This window comes from Maylandia zebra, linkage group LG1, assembly GCF_041146795.1.
Source record: "Maylandia zebra isolate NMK-2024a linkage group LG1, Mzebra_GT3a, whole genome shotgun sequence".
Taxonomy (NCBI): Eukaryota; Metazoa; Chordata; class Actinopteri; order Cichliformes; family Cichlidae; genus Maylandia; species Maylandia zebra.
Window position 1 is genome coordinate 33,685,522 of NC_135167.1, and position 22,996 is coordinate 33,708,517.

At 40.3% G+C, this 22,996-nt stretch overlaps 1 protein-coding gene across 1 annotated transcript in view; it reads right to left on the bottom strand.

The window, feature by feature from the left end:
- Positions 1-22,996, bottom strand: part of LOC101466791 (protein kinase C-binding protein NELL1) — a 305,527-nt gene that overhangs the window by 231,128 nt on the left and 51,403 nt on the right. Inside the window, exon 4 of the mRNA XM_004571054.3 lies at positions 5,286-5,456. Within this exon, the coding sequence (XP_004571111.1) occupies positions 5,286-5,456 (171 nt within the window). The remainder of the gene's footprint in view (positions 1-5,285; positions 5,457-22,996) is intronic.

Below are 22,996 nucleotides of genomic sequence, written 5' to 3' on the forward strand. Positions count from 1 at the left end.
ACGACTGTAGGTGGACTCTACTCGATGTATAATGATAAAAAACACACACATCCACACAGATACACGTAGAAAAAGTAAAAAACAAAACAGCGAACGTGAAGAGCAGTGAGCCGCTGCGTCTGTGCGCGCCGCCATCTTGCTAGGAGGCAAGAATGGATTGATTTTGTTGTTAAAAGGATTGGCTGGACGGTTGTCTGCTGTTACTTAATGGATACGCTGTGTGGCAGAAAGCCTACTTCCAAAATCTCTGCATTGGAGCAACTAAGATATATATTTTGTGTGTTTGAAGGACAGAATATCATCGCGCTGTCCTGACTGAACAATAACAATGAGGGTGAAAAATCCTTATATTTACCTCCAGCTCCAGTAACCTGACACCTTCATGCATTAGCATTTTTTAATTTAACATTTAGTTATCGTGGTTTATTAACCAAGTGTTATTAATTAGCTATTCAAAGGGCAATTCCCTCTTAGAGCTGTCTGTCAGGAAACATATAAAAGAGGTATATAAAATAGGTAGGACCTACATTAAAACATGGTCTATGTCTATCTGATGTCCCCTACTGAGTAGTACATACGAGTTCAACATCTATACTTTAATATCAATGTTTTCCTTAAAATAACTAATATTAAGTTTCACTATTTTTTTTTTTATCTTTGTGATTGTCAAATCCGTTTGAAATCTCAACTGTAATTACACTGGAATCATTTCAATTATTATGTCATCAAGGTGTTTTATGGTTAACATTATCATAACCATTAGAATTCATTTAAGTATCATATAAGTATCCCGGACGAGCCCCCACTTATGTTACGACCCGGCTCCATTGCGGTTTATTTCACACCTCAAACATTTAGTAAACAATTAAGCAAATACAAGTACTCTGCAATAAATTACAGGTAGTAAGAAAATAAACTACTAACTCTTTTACGCTACGTCCACACCTACACGAGTATTTTTGAAAACGCAGCTGTTTCGTCCACATGTAAACGGCATTTCGAATCACCGAAAATGGAGATTTTTTTAAAACTCCTTTTTTTGCGTTTACGTGTGGACGAGGAATACAGAGTTCGTCACGCTGTGCGCTACGTTATTGTTTACATGAGCTGAATTGCAGAATGGCAGATAGTCAGATTAACAGTATTTTGTCTCTATCTTCAGGTTTTACACGCTTACATATACACACGCAGTTACTGACCCTCCATTTACAAAGGCAGAGGCGTCACGATGTGATTATTTTACGTGTAGTTGTTTTTTTTCCTGTGTAATAATATTCAACATTGCTATCAATACATTTTTAAAAAAATGCCTCTGTGTGCAAAATAGGTTTAAAAACATAAACAACTGTGGGATACTGTTTGTCTGTGATTTGAACCAGGGGAACAAATCGTGGCAGGATCAGCCTGATATTATTTATATCCCGCTGTAACTTTACTGTATAAAGAGCTAACATCTCCAAAATGTCAGCAGTAGTTAGTCATTATGAGAAGTGTTTGTGAACTAAAAATCACGAATGTGGGATACTGTTTGTCCGTGATTTAAACAGCCCAGCGCTGCTCCTGACGAAGGGAAAAGCAATTCTGCAGGGGAGACCTACCTTGGCACTTGTGCAGGTGAAACCAAAGGGCAGACATGCTTCACCATATTTTCTAGTCTTTGGCTTAGAATGAAGTTGGTTTGGAAACATATTCAGCGATGCTTCATCTCCTGCTTTGCGTTTCTGTAGGCGCCCGTGCTAGCAGTGTCCAAGCATTTTGTTTTTTTCCCCCCTTTTCATCCCCCGTCCCCCCTGCCATGGCTCTGCACCCCCCCTAGGGGGCGGGCCCCACACTTTGGGAAGGTCTGCCATAGAGGAAGGCGGGGCCACCTGAGGCCAGAGGCCGTAACACAGCTATACCGTTTAATAACTTCAAATGTGGCATACTATATAATCAGAACTTTATTATGCAGCACTTTTCCTGGTAAATGTCTTATGTTTATTGACAGGCTTCATCCCACTTTGTATAGTCCACATGTTCTTCAAATAATATTTTCCTCTTTTTCAATCAATCTTACACAAGGACAGCAGAGGAAGAAAGGAAAATTCCATGAATTTTCAGGACTCTGAACCACCATCAGAGTAATTTCAAATCCTAACCCAAGGTAAGAGCCCTCCGTTTGGGCATAGGGACCTGCACAAGGAAGTCAAATAAGATGACATGTAAATGCTGAAGCTGCTACCCTCCACAATACCAGAGGAATTATAAGTATAAGATATGGAAATGAGTTCAGAAACACATAAAAAATATTGTTCACATGGATCTGTCAAACTTCATGAAGGGACAGCAGTATCTAGAGAACAGGGCAGTTATGAACAAGTCTCGTTTCCCAACTTGAACAATGTCCAAAATGTGCGTAGGGGAACATTCGGTTCATTTAAAAAATTATTATGGTGATGAGCGATGTGGGTCAAAGACATTTAAACTGTGTCTGAATACATTACTGCAACTGAAATTATTATTTTAAAGCCATTCATCGGCGCAAAAGCAGGAGAATGAAACGTAACATTGGGGAGGGTGATATTAATTTCCTAGAATGTCCTTTGGTAACCTCCAAAGAGAAGGTACATCAAGTCTTCTGCTTCATATTCAACCGGCAGACATGAAGGTGATATTGATTTTTTTTTTGTCTAATGCTTGCCAATAAAGCAAATCAGCGTATTTCCCCCCAAATAAAACGATGTCTTTAATATTTCATTTATAATTTCTTTTATATCATTACTCTTTGTACTGTAATTCTGAGCCTTATTGACTTACTGATTTTGCAGTTAAACATGAGTCTATGAGACCCAACAACATCTTGTGTTTGGCTGTAAAATAGACATCAGTAAAGGAAAAGCCAAAGGAACACTACAAGTTTAAGTCCACCCGAGGATATGACAATAAATTGCTCCATCTCCCATTTACAGACACTTAAAAGCATTTAATGAGCCTTGAAATCAATAGAGTGTGGTTTAGTGCAGAAATTATACTCTTAAAAATTCAAAGCTAATGGGTCTGCTAGTTTGAATAAGTAAATATTCTTAACACGAAGAATATGAAAGGCTCAGTTTGGGTGGATATGAATATGCAATTTTTATTTCGCTTGTTTTGTCAACGCAGATTTACTTCCTGACTATTATTCTTTGTCTAAGTTTGTGTGGCATTGAGTTAATTTGTATTATTATTCTAAACAAACATGAAATATAACTGTACCTTTGTGATGAAAACTATCCTGTATATAAATCAATACAGTGTTTAGATTTATAGACAGCTTTGTCTGATTGGTCATTCATTGATACTAAATTTTTATCAAAAAAACAAACAAACATACAATTTCAAGCTTTATCAATGCACACTTACAGATAAAAATATCGAATAATGTCACAGATAAAAGTCAGTGACATGAAAGTAGATGTACAGTAGATTTTGTGGGTTATCGTTAGTTTTTTTGTTTTTGGTTAGACTGTTTATTGCATAAACCTTTTGGTTTCTTGTATTTACCCAGCACTGGTGATTTAAAATTATCTGCCCCAAAGACGCACAGGCAATTGCACTTGTAGATGAAAGTCAAATGTAGCGTATTGTAGAAAAGGCCGAATTAACAGTTGTTCTGTTTTTGTTGTTTGACACTTTGACAGAGCCACAACTAGGTTTCACCGTGTATTCTGAGATTACGGTGGGAGAGGAGCTGATGGTGACACTTGGGGCAGCTGGGAAAAACATCCCCTTGTTAGAGCATCACAACGGACTAAAGTGCGGTGTTGTTGCTCAGATGAAAGACATCATGAGCTGTGATTGCTACTTTAAAGACATTCTGAAAACTGAGTGGCATGTGGCTTTAGCTGGCATTGCTGCAGATGACAGTGAATTCAGATGACCAAACAAAGGTAAGAGCTGAAAGTGTCTGCTGATGAGGTGGTGAACCTGACCCAGACACATGGAGTAAGTGGCTTGGTAAGCATGTTGACATTCACACTCTTTCTTGCCTTGACATTACAGTTCTAAATATAGGCCTTCAAATTCCTTGCATGTCTTGGTAAATGAGAAAAAGGGCATCAGTGCAAAGTTAATGTTTGTATTGCTGAATGACCTGATTAAGTACATACATATATATCAGATTTTCAGAAAACTTGATCTCTGGCCTTGACCTTGAGGTCGGGATCACTGAAATTTTTACTCATTTAAGATGTTTGGCAGATGCACCTGTGCTATGAATTTCAGCATCCTACATAACCTTGTTCTCAAGTTATCACATTCACAAACTTGGGTGTCCACACTGCCCACCCGCCACCCCTGCAGGATGCCCATCAGCCTTTCACAGCTGAGGGGGTAAAAAAGCATTAGTGACTAGACTCTGTAAAAATGAGTAGGATTTAGACACAGTCACAGGCACTTGCTCAGACAGTTACGCTAAGTATCAGGCTTCACTTTTATACCACACGCAGCCACAAGCTAATGACTAATAGCACCAAACCAACCCATTCAATTTCACTGTATTAATTACATCAGCCCTGCTCAAAATAACAGCATAAGCAAAACGTTTTGATTCAAATTATGTTTTGATCTTTTTCTATCCAATAACACTCTGATGCCCTCCTTCATCTTCACCAGACTATCATCAGAGAGACAGCCACTGCAGTGATAATTAATTGACAAACCACCAGCCTGATGGGTATAATAGGCATCTGGGAAAAATCAATATTAGAGCGCAATCCTCGCGTGCATCGTACCGTCTTTCATCCTCAAGTGGTGACAGAGCATTACCTCCACTCAAATTTAGCCTGCTTGTTCTGTCTAGCAACTGTATTTAAAAAAAGGACAAGTGATGCCTTCATGGGTCTCAGGAGAGAATGTGAGGGCTGAGAAAGACTGTCACAACTGAAGTGCGTGTTTACAGATCAGCCTCCAGTATTCTCTTTAGATAAGGGTATTCACTGGCCAATCAATGTGGCGATTATATCATCGGTACCTTCCACTTCATTAAACAACGGTGTGAGCTGAAGACGCATCCTATACAGAGACACACAGGATGTTATATCAGTATACAGCCTTTCTCTTCGTTAGTCTGTCCTTGAATGTTTTACTGTCAGCCATGCTAACACCCTGCTCTCCACAAGGAGAATGCACTGAACAAATATTTACCCTGATAAACACAGGCAGCTCATTAGACATGTCACTTCAAAGGAGCATGGGAAAAATTACTCAGCACAGTCTCTTGTGACAGAGATGTGAAGGTGCTCAAGAGCGGTATGTGTGTGTGTTACCTGTTACAGTCAACGTGCAGAAGCAGGTGGGAGGCACTGATGGTAAGGGCGATCTTGTGCCACTGGCCATCAGCGAGGCGGTAGGGGAAGGATTCAGAACGTGGCTTGCCTTTGAAGCGGTAGTGATAGCGGATCTCCTCTCTCACCCCGCTGCTTTCCAGCTCGAAGTAGCTGCAGGGGGAGAAGTCACAGGTCACAGATGCTCAGTTTCCTGAACAAAGGAAGGGGAAACTGAAAGAAAACACATTATGTGTACGAGGTTTTATCCAAAAGCAGGTTGGAAGATTTTTAAACCCCCACGGACTGCCATTTGGCTTTTTCTACCTTTAAAACCCGGAGAGCAGCCAAATGGCTTTTAGCTAGGCTTTAGCTTCAGCCAAGTGGAAGCTAAATTGGCTAGTCATTCATATGTAAATTGGGTCGTTATCTGGGAATTCTGGAGGGAGGGGAGTGGGGGTGTGTGATTGAGGGCGTGGGGGAGCTGCTAAAAGCTGTGCACTTCCTTTTGTGTTTCATCTTGATGCATTCTCAATCGTCCAGGGAAATAAATCTCCAAAAGTCACCAACTTGGAGTGTTTCAGTTTGCCATCTTAGGGAGAAATCAACACACATGGGTGTATGTCCTTTGTTGCTGAGATTTATTGATAAAAACAGTACAAAAAACCAACCATTTGTACACATATTTACAAATAATAATAAAAAGTGAGTGAGTACAATTCAACATTTTCAGCAATCACTCACAATCCTGGCACTGCCATGGTATCTGTAGTCTGCATTTACCACATGTGTATCTTTTGCAGTGAACACATCGCACAGTGGCATGATTGTTCTTGCAGTTGTGTTTGACCTGACACGTGGCTCTTTTTCCAGGGCTCGGTGTGGAGGGTTGTGTCCGAAGCAACTGTTCTTTTCTTGCCTTCTTCCCAGCTACATGAGAGCGAGCCAACTCTGTTGCAAGCGCCACCAGGAAGTCCACCCGTCTTTCCTTCGTCCCGGTGCATGCTTGATACAGCACATGTGCATTCAGTGCTGCCATGTCAATCATGTTATAAAACACGGCGACTGGCCAGCGCCGTGTTCCTTTGCGGACAGTGTACTCCCGAACCATCTGGTCCATCACATCCACGCCACACTTTGTTTTGTTGTAAAGGGAGACAGTGTTTGGCTTCCTTTTGGTGGTGTTATCAGTCTGAACCACGCTGTGCATGCTGCTAAGAACATAGACTGTCTTCTTCCGTTTGGCCGCATACGCCGTCAGCGTGGCAGCAGAGGTTGAAAACACCTAAGAAATAAGATAAATTGTTATTTCCATAGCCCTTTTACACACAATGAAACACATAAACATAGAACCACAAAAGACCTGTAACATACCTGAGTGGTGAATTCATTGCGATCTGTCTGTCTAGTGGATTGAGGAATTTCCCTGCGAATCCTGTTGACTGTGCCGAGGATGGTGGTTTTCCGTCTAAGAAGTTTTTGTGCAAGTGAAAGCGATGTGAAGAAATTGTCCGTGGTAACATTTCTGCCCTTGTCTAGGAATGGTTCCATCAGCCTCATTACTACATTTTCAGAAAGTCTCTCCCCAGTGGGACGATTGGGGTCCTTGCCAAGATATGGGAAGACATTGCAAATGTACTTGGATTTTAGGTCGCAAGCCACCCAAAACTTGATCCCAAACTTGTCAGGTTTACTTGCAATATACTGCAGGAAACAGCACCGAGTCTTTGATGGGAAAAGCTGTTCATCAACGGTGATATGTAGACCAGGGTTGTAGCACGTGATGCAGTTGGTGACAAATGATCCCCACACACTGGAAATTGCAGCAAACTTGTCAGTCTTTGCTCGATCACAGCGGGTGGACTTGTCATCAAAGCGTAGGTGTTGCATGATGTTTTGGAAGCGGTTTCGTGCCATAGTTCCAATTATCTGTGGGTTTCCCAGGTTTGCTGACCAGCAGTCATTTACAGATGGAACCCTGTAAACCCCCCGCAAGATCACAATTGCAATAAGGATGAAAATGATAAGAATGATATTTCCTTTTTGGTTTTGGAGAAAGTGTTACGATAAGACTTGAGAATACATAGCAACAGAAAAGGTAGATGGAGAGTGGCTCCAATGCAAATATGGCTGGATCACTATCTATTCCAGGGAAATGAGTATGCGACCCAAATATGGCTCTATCAGGCACCAGAACACAGGTGTCTGTGTCTTCCTATCTGAAAGTCTCAGAACTTTCTGAACTGTAGAGAAGGAAATTTATCCATCACCCTGCTCAGTACATAGCAACTCACAACTCACAGCAAAAATACCCCCAAGTGAGTAATTGTGCACTGTAAAAGTCTCAGTTTTCTCTTGCCCAGACCATAACACATACCCAGGGTTTAAAACTAAAACTGGGTCAGCAACAAATTCTAAATTTTGGTGTTTCCGAAATGGCAGAGGAGAGTGGACCTTGGGCTGAAATGCGGCTGAAAGATGAACAGATTGCTCAGTGTAACATTAAAGCACAAAGTTCATCTAACAAACAAAGATTGGGGGGGGGGGGGCTTTCTCTCTCAGTTTTACCTACTACCCTCACTTTACAGTGTGACTGCAGGCGTTTAACTTTAGCTCTTCCCTGCACCATGTGTGCTCTACTCTCCACCCTCATCAGGCACGCTAAATTAAGAGCCAACCAGGCACAAACAGCAGCAGCAGCCCAAGAGCCGCAGGCAACAAGTCGTGACATTTCAGCTTCCCTGCGGCTGAAAGTGACCCCAGCTCTGGAACCTCTGGCCTTAAGCACACATACACATTCACACACAGAAAGTACACCACATCTGGCAAACACAGCTCTCTAATATATAACCAAACATAGCCCAGAATGTCACCTATCCCAATATATTCAGAAGCAAAAAAACCAACCCAAAAAACACAGACTCACACAGGGATCAAGCCAATTCAATACCAAAGCTCGACAGCTCTCATGCATATTTATGAAAAGGGAGAGTGGACCTACTCCACAGAATATCAATCGGAATTATAGGACAGGAAGAGCTCAGAAGAACTTGACAAAAAAAAGAAAAAGTGTGCACACATACTGTAACTATGTAGGTGCAGTGGGTCAAAGTTGAACTGAGAAGTCAATCTATAAACTGAAGAACGCTTAAAAGATTACACTCCTGTATAGCTTTAAGGAAGACTGACGCTGCCACCCACATGCAAAGGAGCTTCATGAATGTGTTTTTCTTTTAATGATGTCATTTTGAATCCAAATGACATGCATTTATTTGGTATTAACCAAGGCTACATTATCATATCATAAACAAAGTTATGAGAGTTTACACAGGGTTTCAGATTGGCTGTTGCGTGAGTATTGTAATTAAGTCATGAATTGTTTGGCATCAAAAACCCTAATCTTTCTCCCAACACCAACCAAAACCTCAGGTTAATGAAAATGGACTGGCTCTTATATAGTGCTTTTCTGCTATACAACCTGTCTCATTCACCAGTGCATTTATATAAGCACGTTTTTCTATGTCTGAGTGCTACCTAACATTTACACACCTTCACACTCTGTTGAATGCATCGGCAGCAACTTTGGGTTCAGTATCTTGCCAAAGGACAACTCAGACCTGCCAAAGATCAAACCAACAATCTTTTATTAACCTGCTTCACCTCCTGAGCCGAAGCCACCCTATAATGTTAGGTTGTAATAACAAATGCATCTCAATAAATGTACAAATAAATGAACTAAGTCACTGAAACTTAGCAAGCAGGTCTGGCCCAGATCTGGTATCAAGCCGGCACTGCTGGTTGATTTCTGGTATGATAAGACGTATGTCATTCAGATATGGGCCAGGCCTGGGATAGATGGCACTGTCTACGTGATGGCATGCAATATCTGGCTCGATTGTGGTCTGGTTTATGTGGCCCAGGCCCATAGAAAACAGGTCTGGCCCGGATCTGGCATCAAGCTGGCACTTCTGACTGACCGGTATCATGGCAGAGTGTATGTCAACCAGATGTGGGCTAGGTCTGGCAATGATGGCACTATTTGTGTTCCTATTTTTCTATTTTAGTTAGATGACCCAAATGCCATTTGCAATACTATACTGCTATAGTAGCCAACGTTTCAAATGCAGGTTTGACAGGTTTGTGAGTGTACACTTTAACCAAAACCTAGTGACGGTTTACTCCTCTTTGCTGGTGGGCGGCTGTAGCTCAGGCGGTAGAGCAGGTCACCTACTGATCGGAAGGTTGGAGGTTCAATCCCTGGCTTCTCTTGCATGTCAAGAGTGTGAATGTAGTCAGGAAGCACTCAGTTTAGAGAAAGTGTGTGATTGGGAGAATATGGCATGTTGTATAGAGCTCTGAGTAATAAGGGGGAAAGGAAGTGCGCTATAAAATAATCAGTCCATTCACTATCCGAACAGTGTTCTGTCATCTTACTTTTGCACTATTATGTTCCGGCACATGTTGCTATTACATGGCTTGATTAAGGTACACATTAAGCTGACATCTGGGCCAGCACAGGGCCAGCAGTGTGTTTGCAACTGGTCCGTGGCTGCACACAACTTACACATGGCCCACATACCGCAAAGAATGATGCCCTTTTGGTTCAAATTATTTAAATGTCTTATCTTAGAAGTTCCAAACAAATAGAGTACCTTTGTTAAGTTGAATGAAACATTTGAACTGCTGCAACAAAACAAGAAGACAAAGGAAAGGAGATGGTGATGATCAGTACATGCTATCTTAGGGTTCAGCTCAAACCTCTTCCACACTGCTAATGATGGCCCATCAACCCCCCACACAGCAGGCTGAGTTAGTGCTAAAACAATTATCATGCAGTAATTTAACAGGCATCATGAGGAAATGTTTTTCTACAACATTAAATTGCATTTCCACACTTCAAGTAGAGACGGCTTCATTACAAACATGTGTGCATGTTTAAGAGAAAGGGTAGGGTGCGACTGGAAGGTTGACTTTGTACAGCGTGTCACCTTTTGTGGAATTAAATGAATACATCACTCTAGGCCTACGACGGGCACCAGCCTGACAGCCCGACTCCATCATGCTGCAGGACACGGAGCCACTGATACTTGTCAGCTGGAGAAGAATCATTTGCATTGAACGAGGAGCAAAAAGAGAATGAGAGTGCTCCAGCTTCGCCTCTTTCACTGATGGAAGCCTCTTCTGGGCTTCAAGAGGCCTGAAATTTCTGAACGAGCAGAAATCCTGATTTGACTCATGAAATAATCATCAAAGGCATTAACTCCACTTCACAGCGAGCATTTATTTTATGAAGCATTTAGTTGTAGCTATTGTATTCTCGCATTACAGCATATTTAATGAAGGAGAATAATCTATTGGCAGGCAGTCCATTTGTTATGAGCAGCGCAGGCTGACAGCTAATAAAAATGACATATCTGTTTTGGTGCTCTCTGTACAAAATATAAAAAATGAGCCTTATCACCATTTAAATGCTTTCTTTTCATTGCTGATCCTTTAATAACCACCATTGTACAAAGCCACTTTTTTTTTTAACTAATAGAAACTGCTGTGCTCAAACAGACGCCTAATGTGAGTATGCATAGCTTTCAGGGGAAAAAAGTGTTTGCATATCAAACAAAAGTGAAAGCTCGTTGGCAGGAATAGAGGGAGGCTTGTTTTTATTAGAATAAGTTTAGAGTTGATAGTAAAATATTAGACATTACAAATCCTCCATTTTCGGAACCTAAATAAGTTGCAGGGAAAAATTAACTTCATGAAACAATTAAAATTTGTTAAGATACTAAAGGGCAAGGCTTAAAACAATCCCAAACTTTGCTTTATAAAAAAAAAAAAAACAAGTACATGCCATGATTGAATAGCTAATAGAGGTACTTTTAGCAGTACTAGCTCAAGTCATTGTTTTCTATATTAGTTTATCAGTTTCTCACATCATTCTGGAGGATTTTTTTGTATAGCAATGCTTCTGTTATTTAAATCAGGTTAAACTCTGAATTTTGAGGGCTATCGCAATACCTCGATTATTTTCTTTTTCAGCAGTTGTGTTTTAGATACAGAAGAGTTCCTGGTTGACTCAATGAATTAAACCTGAAACCTCAAATTGTTAGCCCACCACCACTGTGCTTTACAGTTGGTATGAGGTGTTTGTGATGATATGCTGTGGATTATGGCCAAAATCACCACTTAAGTCCTGGCAACCCTTCCAAAGAACTCATGCGTTTTTAGTGTTTATCTAAATGCACTGTCGTGAACCTTTAACATTAGACACACGAGCTGAGGCTCGCAGAGTCTGTCAAGAAGTGTCTTATCTCCCGAGATATTCAGCCCTGGGAAAATTGTGTATTAACACAAGACAAGCTCCAACTTCTGCTTTTATAGTGGTGTTCACACTTGCTGATGATTAGCTAATCGAGTGCATTCGATTAGCAGCATCTGGCTTTTCTGACCCTCTTTATTTCTATAGCAGTAGGAGTGCACTTAATTTTTCACAGGGACAAAGACTTGTACAAACAAAAACGTGTACTTCCAAGCAGCATTGTCCTGTGAAAATGAAAAAAAAAAGCTCTAGGAAAGACATTTCTAATAATTACACTGTAATTCCATAGAAAAAGCTGGAAATTTACCTATTTACAAATCTGTAGAGACATAGAGCAAAATCAACATATTTACCCTAGTAAATATGAGACCGTACACTGATTGACTGCTGAAGCCAAAAACTACACTGCTGAGAGAAAAAGAGACTCAAACAAAGTATTACATTTGCAGACTACAGAGCTAAGGTGGAACAGCCTAGTGTGTGAGATATTTCTCCCTGGGTTTGCAACAAAAACAAAGAGTCCAGTGATCCATTATTAATTTTGAAAAGAAAAATGCTTTGAACCATACACACTACTGCACAGTGAGAATACTATTTTGTTGGGCTCGCATCTCACTGTCAAGAAAGAGGATCCAGTTATCATTCATATATTCTAATGCCCTGGATGTTGAAGGTAGTGTGAAGAGACACACAGATAACATAAAGAAATTATTCTGCACACTGACACATGGCACAAACATTGATTGAAAGTACTCTGATATATTTTTCTCTAGAAATTTCTCATATGCCTTAAGGACTGTAAGTTCAGTCCTTGTACAAGCTCATGGTCATCGTATCTTAAACCTAACACATGACTTGAAATATATCATATAGAGCATATACTGTAAGGGTTTCCCAGTTCTTGTTTGTGGGATCCTGAATTATAATCAGATTTCTTCAACTTCTAAATGTGCAAATTTTCCTTTGCCATGAGCATCACAAACAAAATTTGATTTGCCTCCACTGTGCTACAAACTCCAATCGATTTGATTTTCATATTTATCTGTTAAATGTTGTACCACTTAAAAGTTTGTGGTCACGTAAAAACGTGCTCACATTTGTTGTTTTATACAATTTAACACACTACGTTGTCAATAATAAAGAATAATTATTCAAATCATTAATCATTTATTATCTACACAAGTGTACAGCGGCTACAGTGTTCTAATGGCAAGTTGTATTATGTTGAAAGGAAACGTTTAGGAAAACATATTTTGTGTGTTGGCAGAGTTAGCACGACTCTGGTTCTGATTAAAGAAATTCAAATTCTGCTTCTCAGTATTTAACATTAACGCCAGAATCTGAGACTGATCTGCTGCGTCAGTCTCTGTGGGCACTGTGCATACTGCCCTTTTCATGTAGTATTACCAACTGCCTCTGACCAGAATCAAAAGAGAAGCTGGAAACATTGGTGGCTAAAAGAGCAAGAAGACAACTACATCAGTTTGAATTATATAGCATCATATATCATATGCCCCACTGCTCATCATCTAGCACCTTTATTATATGGTACTCATAAGCAGAGATGGGCAGTGTAATCCGATTACTTTTTTCAGGTAACGAGTAAAGTAAGGGATTACTATTGCAAAAACGGTACTTGGATTATCTTTACTTTCCCGTAGGAACGCTGCGTTACTGCGCTACTAAAACCGTGATTTTTTTGCGAGAATGTCTCATGACAGGGAAGTAAGCAAGTGCGACGGTTGTGACAACAGCTGTGTGCAGATCAACAGTGGATCATCGAGTACTGGAGAGAGTATGAGCGTGCAGCGTTTAAAAAGTGTAGAAGTACTGACCTTACTTTAACCCTTGTGTGGTGTTCGTATTTTTGTTACTCAGCCAGTGTTCATGGGTCTGGTGGACCCGCTAGAGTTTTGGCTTTCCAAATTAACACTATCAAACAATTTTATGTTAAATTACTCAACAGATGTTTACTTCATCCCAATTACAAGCCATATGAACAGCAAACATGGTTAATTTTTTCCCTTTACCTTTATTAGATCACATTTATGAATTAATGTGCTTCTCGTTTTTCTTTTATATAAAATGTTATAAAAAAAATCAGTTATAATCAAGTGGAGTGAGTGGAAAGACACAACACATTTACACGTAAAGCAATATGTTTCACAACTAAATGGCATCAGCTGCTCATCAATGGTGACATTAGGCCCAGGGTTGTAAAACAGGGGAGGTGGTGCACACACTTATCCCACACTGTCCTGATGGCAGGTAGCTTGTCTCTCTGCCGTCGAGCTGGTCTGTCGTCTCGGTTATCAAAACGGATAATCCTGGAAATTTTGTGGAAGTTTTCCAGAGACATTGATGCACGGAAAGGTTCTTGCCGGTTTCTGCATCCCACAGGCATTCTGTGGATTCCCCTTTGGACCTGAAAACTCCAGCAAGGATAAGAACCCCAAAGTAGGCCTTTGGGGTTCTTAGATGGATTTGGTCCATCTCCTTCCACCTCTCTCCAAAAACACACCTTCCTTCTAGATTACTGCAATCCAGAATAATTTTCTGGATGGAATCTGGGATGAAAAGCTCAAATGAAGACTTGATGTCCTGCACATGAGTAACTGTCAGCCGTGTTGGCCCTGGCTTATCACAGTAGCAGCTCTGCAGGGTGGCTCATTTCTTGGGCAAGAAGACCATTCAATTTCACCAGTTATTGACATCCATATTTCTTCACTTGCTGTCTGGTGGGCTTGTTCTGGTCCTGGAGCTGGCTGCAGATGGGGTACTCGTCTTCGTTTTGTTACTAAATGGTGCTCAACCTCATCCTCTTCTTCAAAGTCACTGTCAGACTCAGAAATGTGAAATATTCTGAAACCTCTTTGTCAACATCATCATCAGAAGCCCCTCTCTCTTCCAAAATCAATTGGATGGCCCTCGCAGCAGATAATCTTTTGCCATCTTGATCAGTTGTGATAAAGAACCACACTGGCAAAGTCTTATTTATAGTATTATGCCCCTAATTTGCAGGTGGGACAGGGTATGAGAAAATAAAATTTGGATCCCTCAAGAAAGAGGGTAAAATGTGTGGGAATGTAAGAGCAGACGTGTTGATAGTTGAATTTTCAACAATGTTGCAACTTTGTGCGCGAGCAGGAGGGGAAGAAAACACCATCAGCAGCACCAGAAAGGAGGAAGACAGAGTGTGGGAACACAGGACCTGCACTTTCAACACTTTTACTAGACCTGGGTCCAGTGGACCCGAACACCTTGTATGTAATGTAAATGCGTGGGGGGAGGTACAGTATGAGGTCATTGAAAATTTGTTCAGATTCATGTTCTTCACAGAAAATAAGCCAAAGCCAATGAATTTCAGGTTGAAAAAATAATTGTTTAATTTTTCTTTTGAAAAAAACTGAAAACTGGTCTCACAGACCCGAACACCATACAAGGGTTAAGTTTGATTCCATAAAAAGTGACAAAAACATTAGCATCCATTAGCATTGTGCGTGGGAAGAAAACATCTTTTTACAGCGAAAAAAACCCTAAACTTCCAAGCAAGCTCCGAGTGTGCTACCACGTAATGGGAAATTCACAGAGAAACTGCCGTATCCTTCCACTGACCGCTGCGGCACACCTGCACCAGGGTAAACCTTCGCCTACCCAACTCCTGCTTTACAGGTGAAAATAGAGCAAAAGGACTGCTAGTCTTTGATTTTATTTATTTTCTGCTGTGTTTTACTTCAATCAATAAATCTTTATTTATAAAGCACTTTTCATACAAAAAATGTAGCACAAAGTGCTTAACATAGTTAAAAGCAGCCCACCCCACCCTCCAACTCACTCCCCACACTCTCATTAACATAAATGATGTGAATACACACATATCTCCCCCCCCCCCCACCCACACACACACACACACACACACACACACACACACACACGCGCACACTTAAAGAGTAAAAATTGGGCTGGGTTCACATGAGCCAAGTGAGGAAACACTATAACAGGGAGCCGTCTGCACCGAGAGCCGGTCACAGACCGCAGCCTCCAGGCTGGGCACACAGCAGGAGGGAGGCAAAGGAGCCCCCCAGCCAGGCTGAGAGGAACCCCAGAGACCCAGCAGCCACGGTCGATCACAGCCCCGGTGCAGAGAGCCCCCTTCGAGGAAACACTATTGTCACATCACATGTGCAGGTACATTGGTACAGCACATGCGAGTGAAATTCTTGTGTGCGAGCTTCACAAACAACAGAGTTGTGCAAAATACAATAACATAAACAGGCAAAATATACGAATGGCTAAATCTGAAACTAATAAATATATATGTACAATATATAATAGTATATGCAAAAAAAAAAAAATTTCTGGATGTGTATACTAAATGTTTTTCTACGTGTGTGTGTGTGTGTGTGTATACACATATTTTACAAATTAAATAGAGTCAATAAGTAAAATATATAAAAATATACAGAGTGAGACATGTGCAAAACAGTGGCATTACTGTACAGTATGGAGTGCATAATGTTGAAGTTCCAGTAGTGAAGGTGAGGTGTCTATGACGTGTTCGGCAGTCTGATGGCCTGATGGAAAAAGCTGTCTCTCAGTCTGCTGGTACGGGACCGGATGCTGCAGAACCTCCTTCCTGATGGAAGTAGTCTGAACAGTTTATGGCTGGGGTGACTGGAGTCCTTGATGATCCTCCCCGCTTTCCTCAGGCACCGCTTCCTATAGATGTCTTGGAGGGAGGGAAGCTCACCTCCAATTATCAGTTCAGAGCACCGCACTACTTTCTGGAGAGCTTTGCGGTTGTAGGCGGTGCTGTTGCCATACCAGGTGGTGATGCATCCAGTGAGGATGCTCTCAATGGCACAGTGATAGAAGGTCCTGAGGATGCGGGGGCTCATGCCAAATCTTTTCAGTCTCCTGAGAAAGAAGAGGCGCTGTTGCGCCTTCTTCACTGTTTTGTTTATGTGTACTGACCACGTAAGATCCTCAGCCAGATGTACACCAAGGAACCGGAAGCTGCTCACTCTCTCCACAGCAGCGCCATTGATGGTGATGGGGGTGTGTACTTCTCTGCACCTCCGGAAGTCCACTATCAACTCCTTTGTCTTTGCGACGTTGAGGGTGAGATGGTTGTCTTGACACCAGTGGGTCAGGGCGCTGACCTCCTCCCTGTAAGCCGTCTCATCACCGTTGGTGATAAGACCCACCACTGTAGTGTCGTCCGCAAACTTCACAATGATGTTGGAGTTGTTAGTGGCCGTGCAGTCGTAGGTGTAGAGTGAGTACAGGAGAGGGCTCAGTACACACCCCTGTGGAGCACCAACGTTCAGTGTGATGGGGGATGAGGTGATGCTGCCCAGTCTGACCACTTGGCGTCTGTCAGACAGGAAGCTAAGGATCCAGCTGCAGAGGGAGCTGCTCAGTCCTAGATCCTGCAGTTTCCTGTCCAGCTTCGAGGGAACGATGGTATTGAATGCTGAGCTGTAATCTACAAACAGCATTCTCACGTATGTGAGAATGCTGATACAGAACGGGATACAATATAAATATAAATATAAATAGAGTAAGAAGATTAAAAAATGGATAAGAATAAAATCAATAAATATTAGGTAAAGCCTAAATTAATAATAAAATAACAGGATAGAATAAATAAGCATAAAATAAATAAACGCTAAGTAAAAGCTAAATTAAAAAGGTGGGTCTTGAGCCTGTTCTTAAAAACATGTACGTTCTCTGCGGCCCTGAGCTCCTCCGGCAGGCTGTTCCACAGACGAGGGCCATACCACTGAAAAGCTGCCTCTCCATGAGTATGTGTCCTGACTTTAGGGACGATCAAAAGGCCAGTACCAGAGGACCTCAGGGTCCGCGAGGGTTCATATGGTAAAAGCAGATCTGAGAGATAAGAAGGCCCAAGACCATTAAGACATTTAAAAACCAATAAAAGAACTTTAAAATCGATCCTGAAACACACGGGGAGCCAATGCAGCGATTCTAAAACCGGTGTAATGTGGGCCCGCCCTCTGGTCTTTGTCAGCACACGAGCTCCCGAGTTTTGCAAAAGTTGTAAAGTTGAAATATTCTTCTTAGGAAGACCAGAGAGCAGGGCATTACAGTAATCAATGCGACTGGTAATAAAAGCATGCATCAGCATCTCCGTGTTGGCCCGAGAGAGAATTGGGCGGACTCTGGCTATATTTTTTAGATGATAAAATCCAATTTTGGTTACATGTTTAATATGTGGGATAAAACCAAGCTCAGAGTCAAAAATAACACCCAGGTTTTTCACTTGTAACGAAGGACATAGTGAAAATGCCTCTAATTTAGACAAGAGTTTCTCTCTCTGAGCCTCAGGACCGACGATTAAAACTTCAGTTTTGTCCTGGTTAAGCTGTAAAAAGTTTTCTGCCATCCAAGATCTTATATCTAAAATACAGTTAAAAAGGGCATCCATTGGTCTGGTGTCATCAGGAGACACGGAGATGTACAGCTGCGTGTCATCAGCGTAACTGTGGAAGTTCACTCCATGCCTCCTGATGACACTGCCGAGAGGGAGCATATACAAAATTACAATATTAAAATTAATAAAACTATAAAAGTTTTAAAAATAGACTTTTCCATTTGATTACATTTTGTATGATGGATTATGCAGAAAAAGTAAAATTGGGCTGAAAGATCTATCGCTTTATCACCTATTCAGGTTGTAAATCGTGTTTTTTAAAAGTAACTAAGTAATTAATTACTTTTGAAAATAAGTAATCAGTAAAGTAACGGGATTACTTTTTGGGGGAAGTAATCAGTAATTAGTTACTGATTACTTTTTTCAAGTAACTTGACCAACACTGCTCATAAGAGACAAGAAAGTAAGCAGAGTCAGAATCAGAATACTTTAATAATCCCTAAGGAAATTATGTGGTTACAGTTGCTCCAAGATAAATATATTACAAAGTTTACAAAATATAAAAAAAATAGCTCTATACAAATAGCTCAAGAATATTACAGAGGTGAAATTTATATGACTAGCATTTTATTCTAACTTGTAAAACTTTGTTATTTGTTATTTTTACTGTAGAGCATGTGCAAAAGGATGTAACTATTGCAGTGTGTGCAGTGTACTACATGGAGGAGTTATACAGACAGGAATGATTTCCTGTGTCGTTCAGTGGTGCATTTGGGTAATCTCAGTCTCTCACTGAGCGTGCTCCTGTGACCGGCCAGCATGTCATGGAGTAGGTGGGAGGTGTTATCCAGCATTGTCCTTATCTTGGACAACATCTGCCTGCCCAACACCAACTTAAAGGAGTCTAGCTGCATCCGCACCACATTGCTGCCCTTGCGGATCAGTTTGTGATTGCGACCCTCAACCTTGCTGTCCCAGCATACAACAGCATAGAAGATGGCACTAGCCACAACAGACTCGTAAAAAATCCTGAGCATTGGCCGACAGATGTTTAAAGACAGTCACTAACAGGATTTATTATTAATGCAATCAGAATTAGTTCGATTTTTATTTATTTTTTGAAAACTTACTTTCAAGAATGAGTACTCTCCTAAACATTTGACTGGTATGATTTGGCACAGCCATTTAATAATAATATGATTACGCACATTACTACAGCAAAATAATTAGCAAGTTACGTAAATCAAATTTTTTCAAATGCATGAAAAAAAGGTGAAAAAATGTAAATGTCGGTGTGGTTGTTTTCCAGACTATGTTTGGTTGTTAGCAGCTGCCAGACAACCAGCAGAAACTCCAGGATGTCAACGGTTGCAACAATCATAAAGCGTCATATCAGTTTTTGAACTCTTAGCCTAACAAGGCAGCAAATGGACAAATAATTCCTTAAGTGGAAACTGCTGACTTTTGACTGAATAGTCAAAGTGATAAGTGGTGGTATGAGTGTTAATGGGGGATATAACACTTAATACCAGTACAAATTCCTCTAGCATGTTTTTCTATAGTATTATGAGTCTGCTAAGACCAGAGGAGACGGTGGTTCAAACTACTATGTGATAAATAAACAGCCACAGTGGCAGGGTTGCAGGCTGCATCTCCTGAGATGGAGATTGTGGGCTGTAGAAAGTCTCGGAAGTGCTGTGACAGCTGTGGGAGGAAGCTGTTGAGGTGACAAGTGTTCTTTATCAAAATCCAGTGGCATTGTCTGTGGGAGAAAAGTTTTGGAAATGAATGGCTGCCAGAGAGTTCTGGGTTAGCTGTATATCATCCTGCCCTTTTTCTTCACCTCCAGTGTCATGCAGCGATTTCATAGAAGGCAGATGACAGCCAATTATCTGCTATATAGGAAGGTCAGCACTCTGGAGCTTGTCCATAGAACGGGAGGAGAAGGAGGTAAAGCAGATATGACGATGGCAAAGCACTCCGGTGCCTTCTCTACTGACCTGTAAAGTATGACCAGGATTGGTTGCAAGGCGTTGTGCTTCAGTTGTCACAAGAAGGCTATGCTTGATTGGAGATTGTGGATTTAGCAAATGTTGCGATCAGGTCAGAGGGTGGTAGTGGAAAGGTGCACAGCTTGAGGTATATAGATCAATGGGATGTGATGTGAAAGAAGAAATCAATTCTCATTTTCACAGTTTGGAGTGTGTTCAGCATGACATTAATACCAGCCAAGCGCTGTGTGACGCAGGCCACCTCAGGTTTGTTATAATGAGGGTGACGACGATGTCAGGTCTAAACAGTCAACGAATCGTTTGAGTACAGGATGTAGTGGAGTGAATAAAACATAAACAGAGGGGAGCGTCTGCCAAAAATTAAAAATATGCCTCATGAATGGCTGTCCCTGAATTTATTATTAATATTTTGTTTTACTTTGGGCACCAGATTTCTTTGACTCAGCAAATATCGTAGCCCAAGATGTGCCTCTTTCCCTTTCATGGCCCCTGGTGGTACTATGCTATATTGATTCCTCCCACCTCCACCCCCCAGTTTTCTAGTAGTGTTGGAGAAATCAATACAACAAAGTATCAAGATATTTTGCATGGCAATATTTTATCGATATAGGGATATCAAATGTTGTCATCTTATCAAAACTGCTCATACAAATTGAACTTTTTAGTGCTACAATAATATGTACATAAGCTACAGTTATTATAGAAAGAAGGTGGTATTGTAATGCGGCATCTCTGGCGATTCCAATCTTCTTTTGCCACACATAGTCATAGAGACAAACTGCTTCAAACTTCAAACTAATAGCAACCACAGATGTTTCTGGGAAGTTTGAGAGAGACCCCCAATAAGAATGTCTTTTGCTGCTAGAAAGCAGGCAGAGCCACCGCTGTGCTATGTGAGTAATTTGTTTTCCTGAGGGACTCACGCTATCGAGGCTGCTTCCCTGCAGGCTTCTTAGCCAGACAGGGAGCGGCACTGCCCAATGACATGTTTAGTTTTCAAAGGCGGCATCACAGAAATGAGAGCAGCAGCTGAGAAAACCAAATGTTGATCTCAAAACTATCTTGAGAATATAGGAGCTTTGATGTATGACTTAGGTTTGATGCCTTAATGCTCTGCCTGAAAACCACATCATCCAAGTTGAGCATTATTTTCTGGTAAACCTCAGTCACTGCTGTATGAGTGTGCAGTCCTGCCACTATCAGAAACAACACTTCATGTGTGTGCGTGCGTGTCATCATTCTGTCTGTAAACATAATAGCCCGAAATGTTTTTTAATAATTCTGATGAAACTTTGTAGGGGTTCAGAGTGGGGTCATGTTAACAATCCATTAAAATTTGTGTTACGTCCACGAAGGTCTTCAAGGTCAACTTAATGATTTGTTGGTCAAAAATGGACAAAAAGCTTTAGAACTTTGAAACTATGATTATTACAAGTGTGCTCTTTGTTAAAAATACATATTAAGTAATTAAAATACCATTTGACCTCTGGCTTTATTTAAGGTCAATAAATTCATCTGAAGGTTAAAGTGATAATAATCACTTTTAACACTTTTTGGCTCTTTTTAAATGTACTTTAAGTACTTAGTCTTTTTTTTCCCCCTGTTGGCAGATGTGAAATGCAAAGTGAGGTCAGAAGTCAAATGTAACATGTAGTGTGATATTTAGAATCCCCGCATATCATTCCTAATATGCTTTCAAGACCTACAATGGCAATAACAAACAGTTTAAATAGTTTCATACAGCATTATTATCATTTTGACCTACAGCTTAATCTGCTGGCCTTAAAGGAGAGTACAGAGCTCAAATGTGTCATTAAGTATCTTTCTACATGTTGACAAAAAACAAACACACTTATGAGAATCATAGTTTTTAAGTTATTAGGCTTATTGTCAATTTTCAACAAATAAAATGACCTTGAAGACCTTGGTGGATGTAAGCCATGATACATCATATCAGAGGATCATATCAGATCAGGAGAGGATCATATTCTCTACTGTTCACTGGTTTCACCATACTTAAGCTATTGTGCAGAGGTCTGGGGCAATAACTATAAAACCACATTACATTCACTTTTTACTCTTCAAAAAAAAGCAATTCGAATCATCCACAATGCAGGTTATAGGGAACATACAAACTCACTATTTTTGCAGTCTGAAATATTGAAAATTGACGATATAGTGAAATTCCAAACAGCACAAATTCTATTCAAAGCAAAAAATAAAGAACTGCCAGGTAATATTCAGAGTATGTTTTTTTTGAAAGAAGGAAGTTATAATTTAAGGGGTTTTTGTAACTTCAAAACAATGAAGGTACGTACTACAAGAAAAGGCTTTTGTGTTTCTGTTCAAGGAGTGAAACTATGGAACAAACTGAATATGGAATTAAAGCAATGTCCAAACATAAAACTGTTCAAAAAGAGTTATAAAAATATGATCTTCTCGATCTATAAAGAAAAGGAAAATATTTAAATTAAGTGAATGTCTCTATTTAAAAACAAACAAACAAAAAATCCATGATGTGATATTATAGAATATAGTATATCAGAAATCTGTTCACTATTTTTATTACAAATTATATCAGTAAGGAAGCTGACTAAATATTCACTGATAATTTATGGGACAGGGGTGGGATTAAATAAGTGTATACTTCTTCCCACTCCCTTTCAACATGTAAATTAATCAGAATGTTTTTTTTTTATGTAATTTGTATAGTATATATATTTTTTTCTCTCATTTCTTTTCTAAATGTACTTGTATATTGTTCACATGTTGAAATAAATTACCAATCAATCAATCAATCAATCAATCAATACCATGATCCCACTACAAAATTTATGAGAAAAACTTTTCAAACTATCATGTTTACAAACTTAATGGCATGCACACACAAACAAATATTTATATTTAAATTATATATTTAATATGGCTTTCAACAGAGCAAACAACAAAAGCCTCCAGTTCAGTGGCATCAACGTGTCTTGTAGAGCAGCGG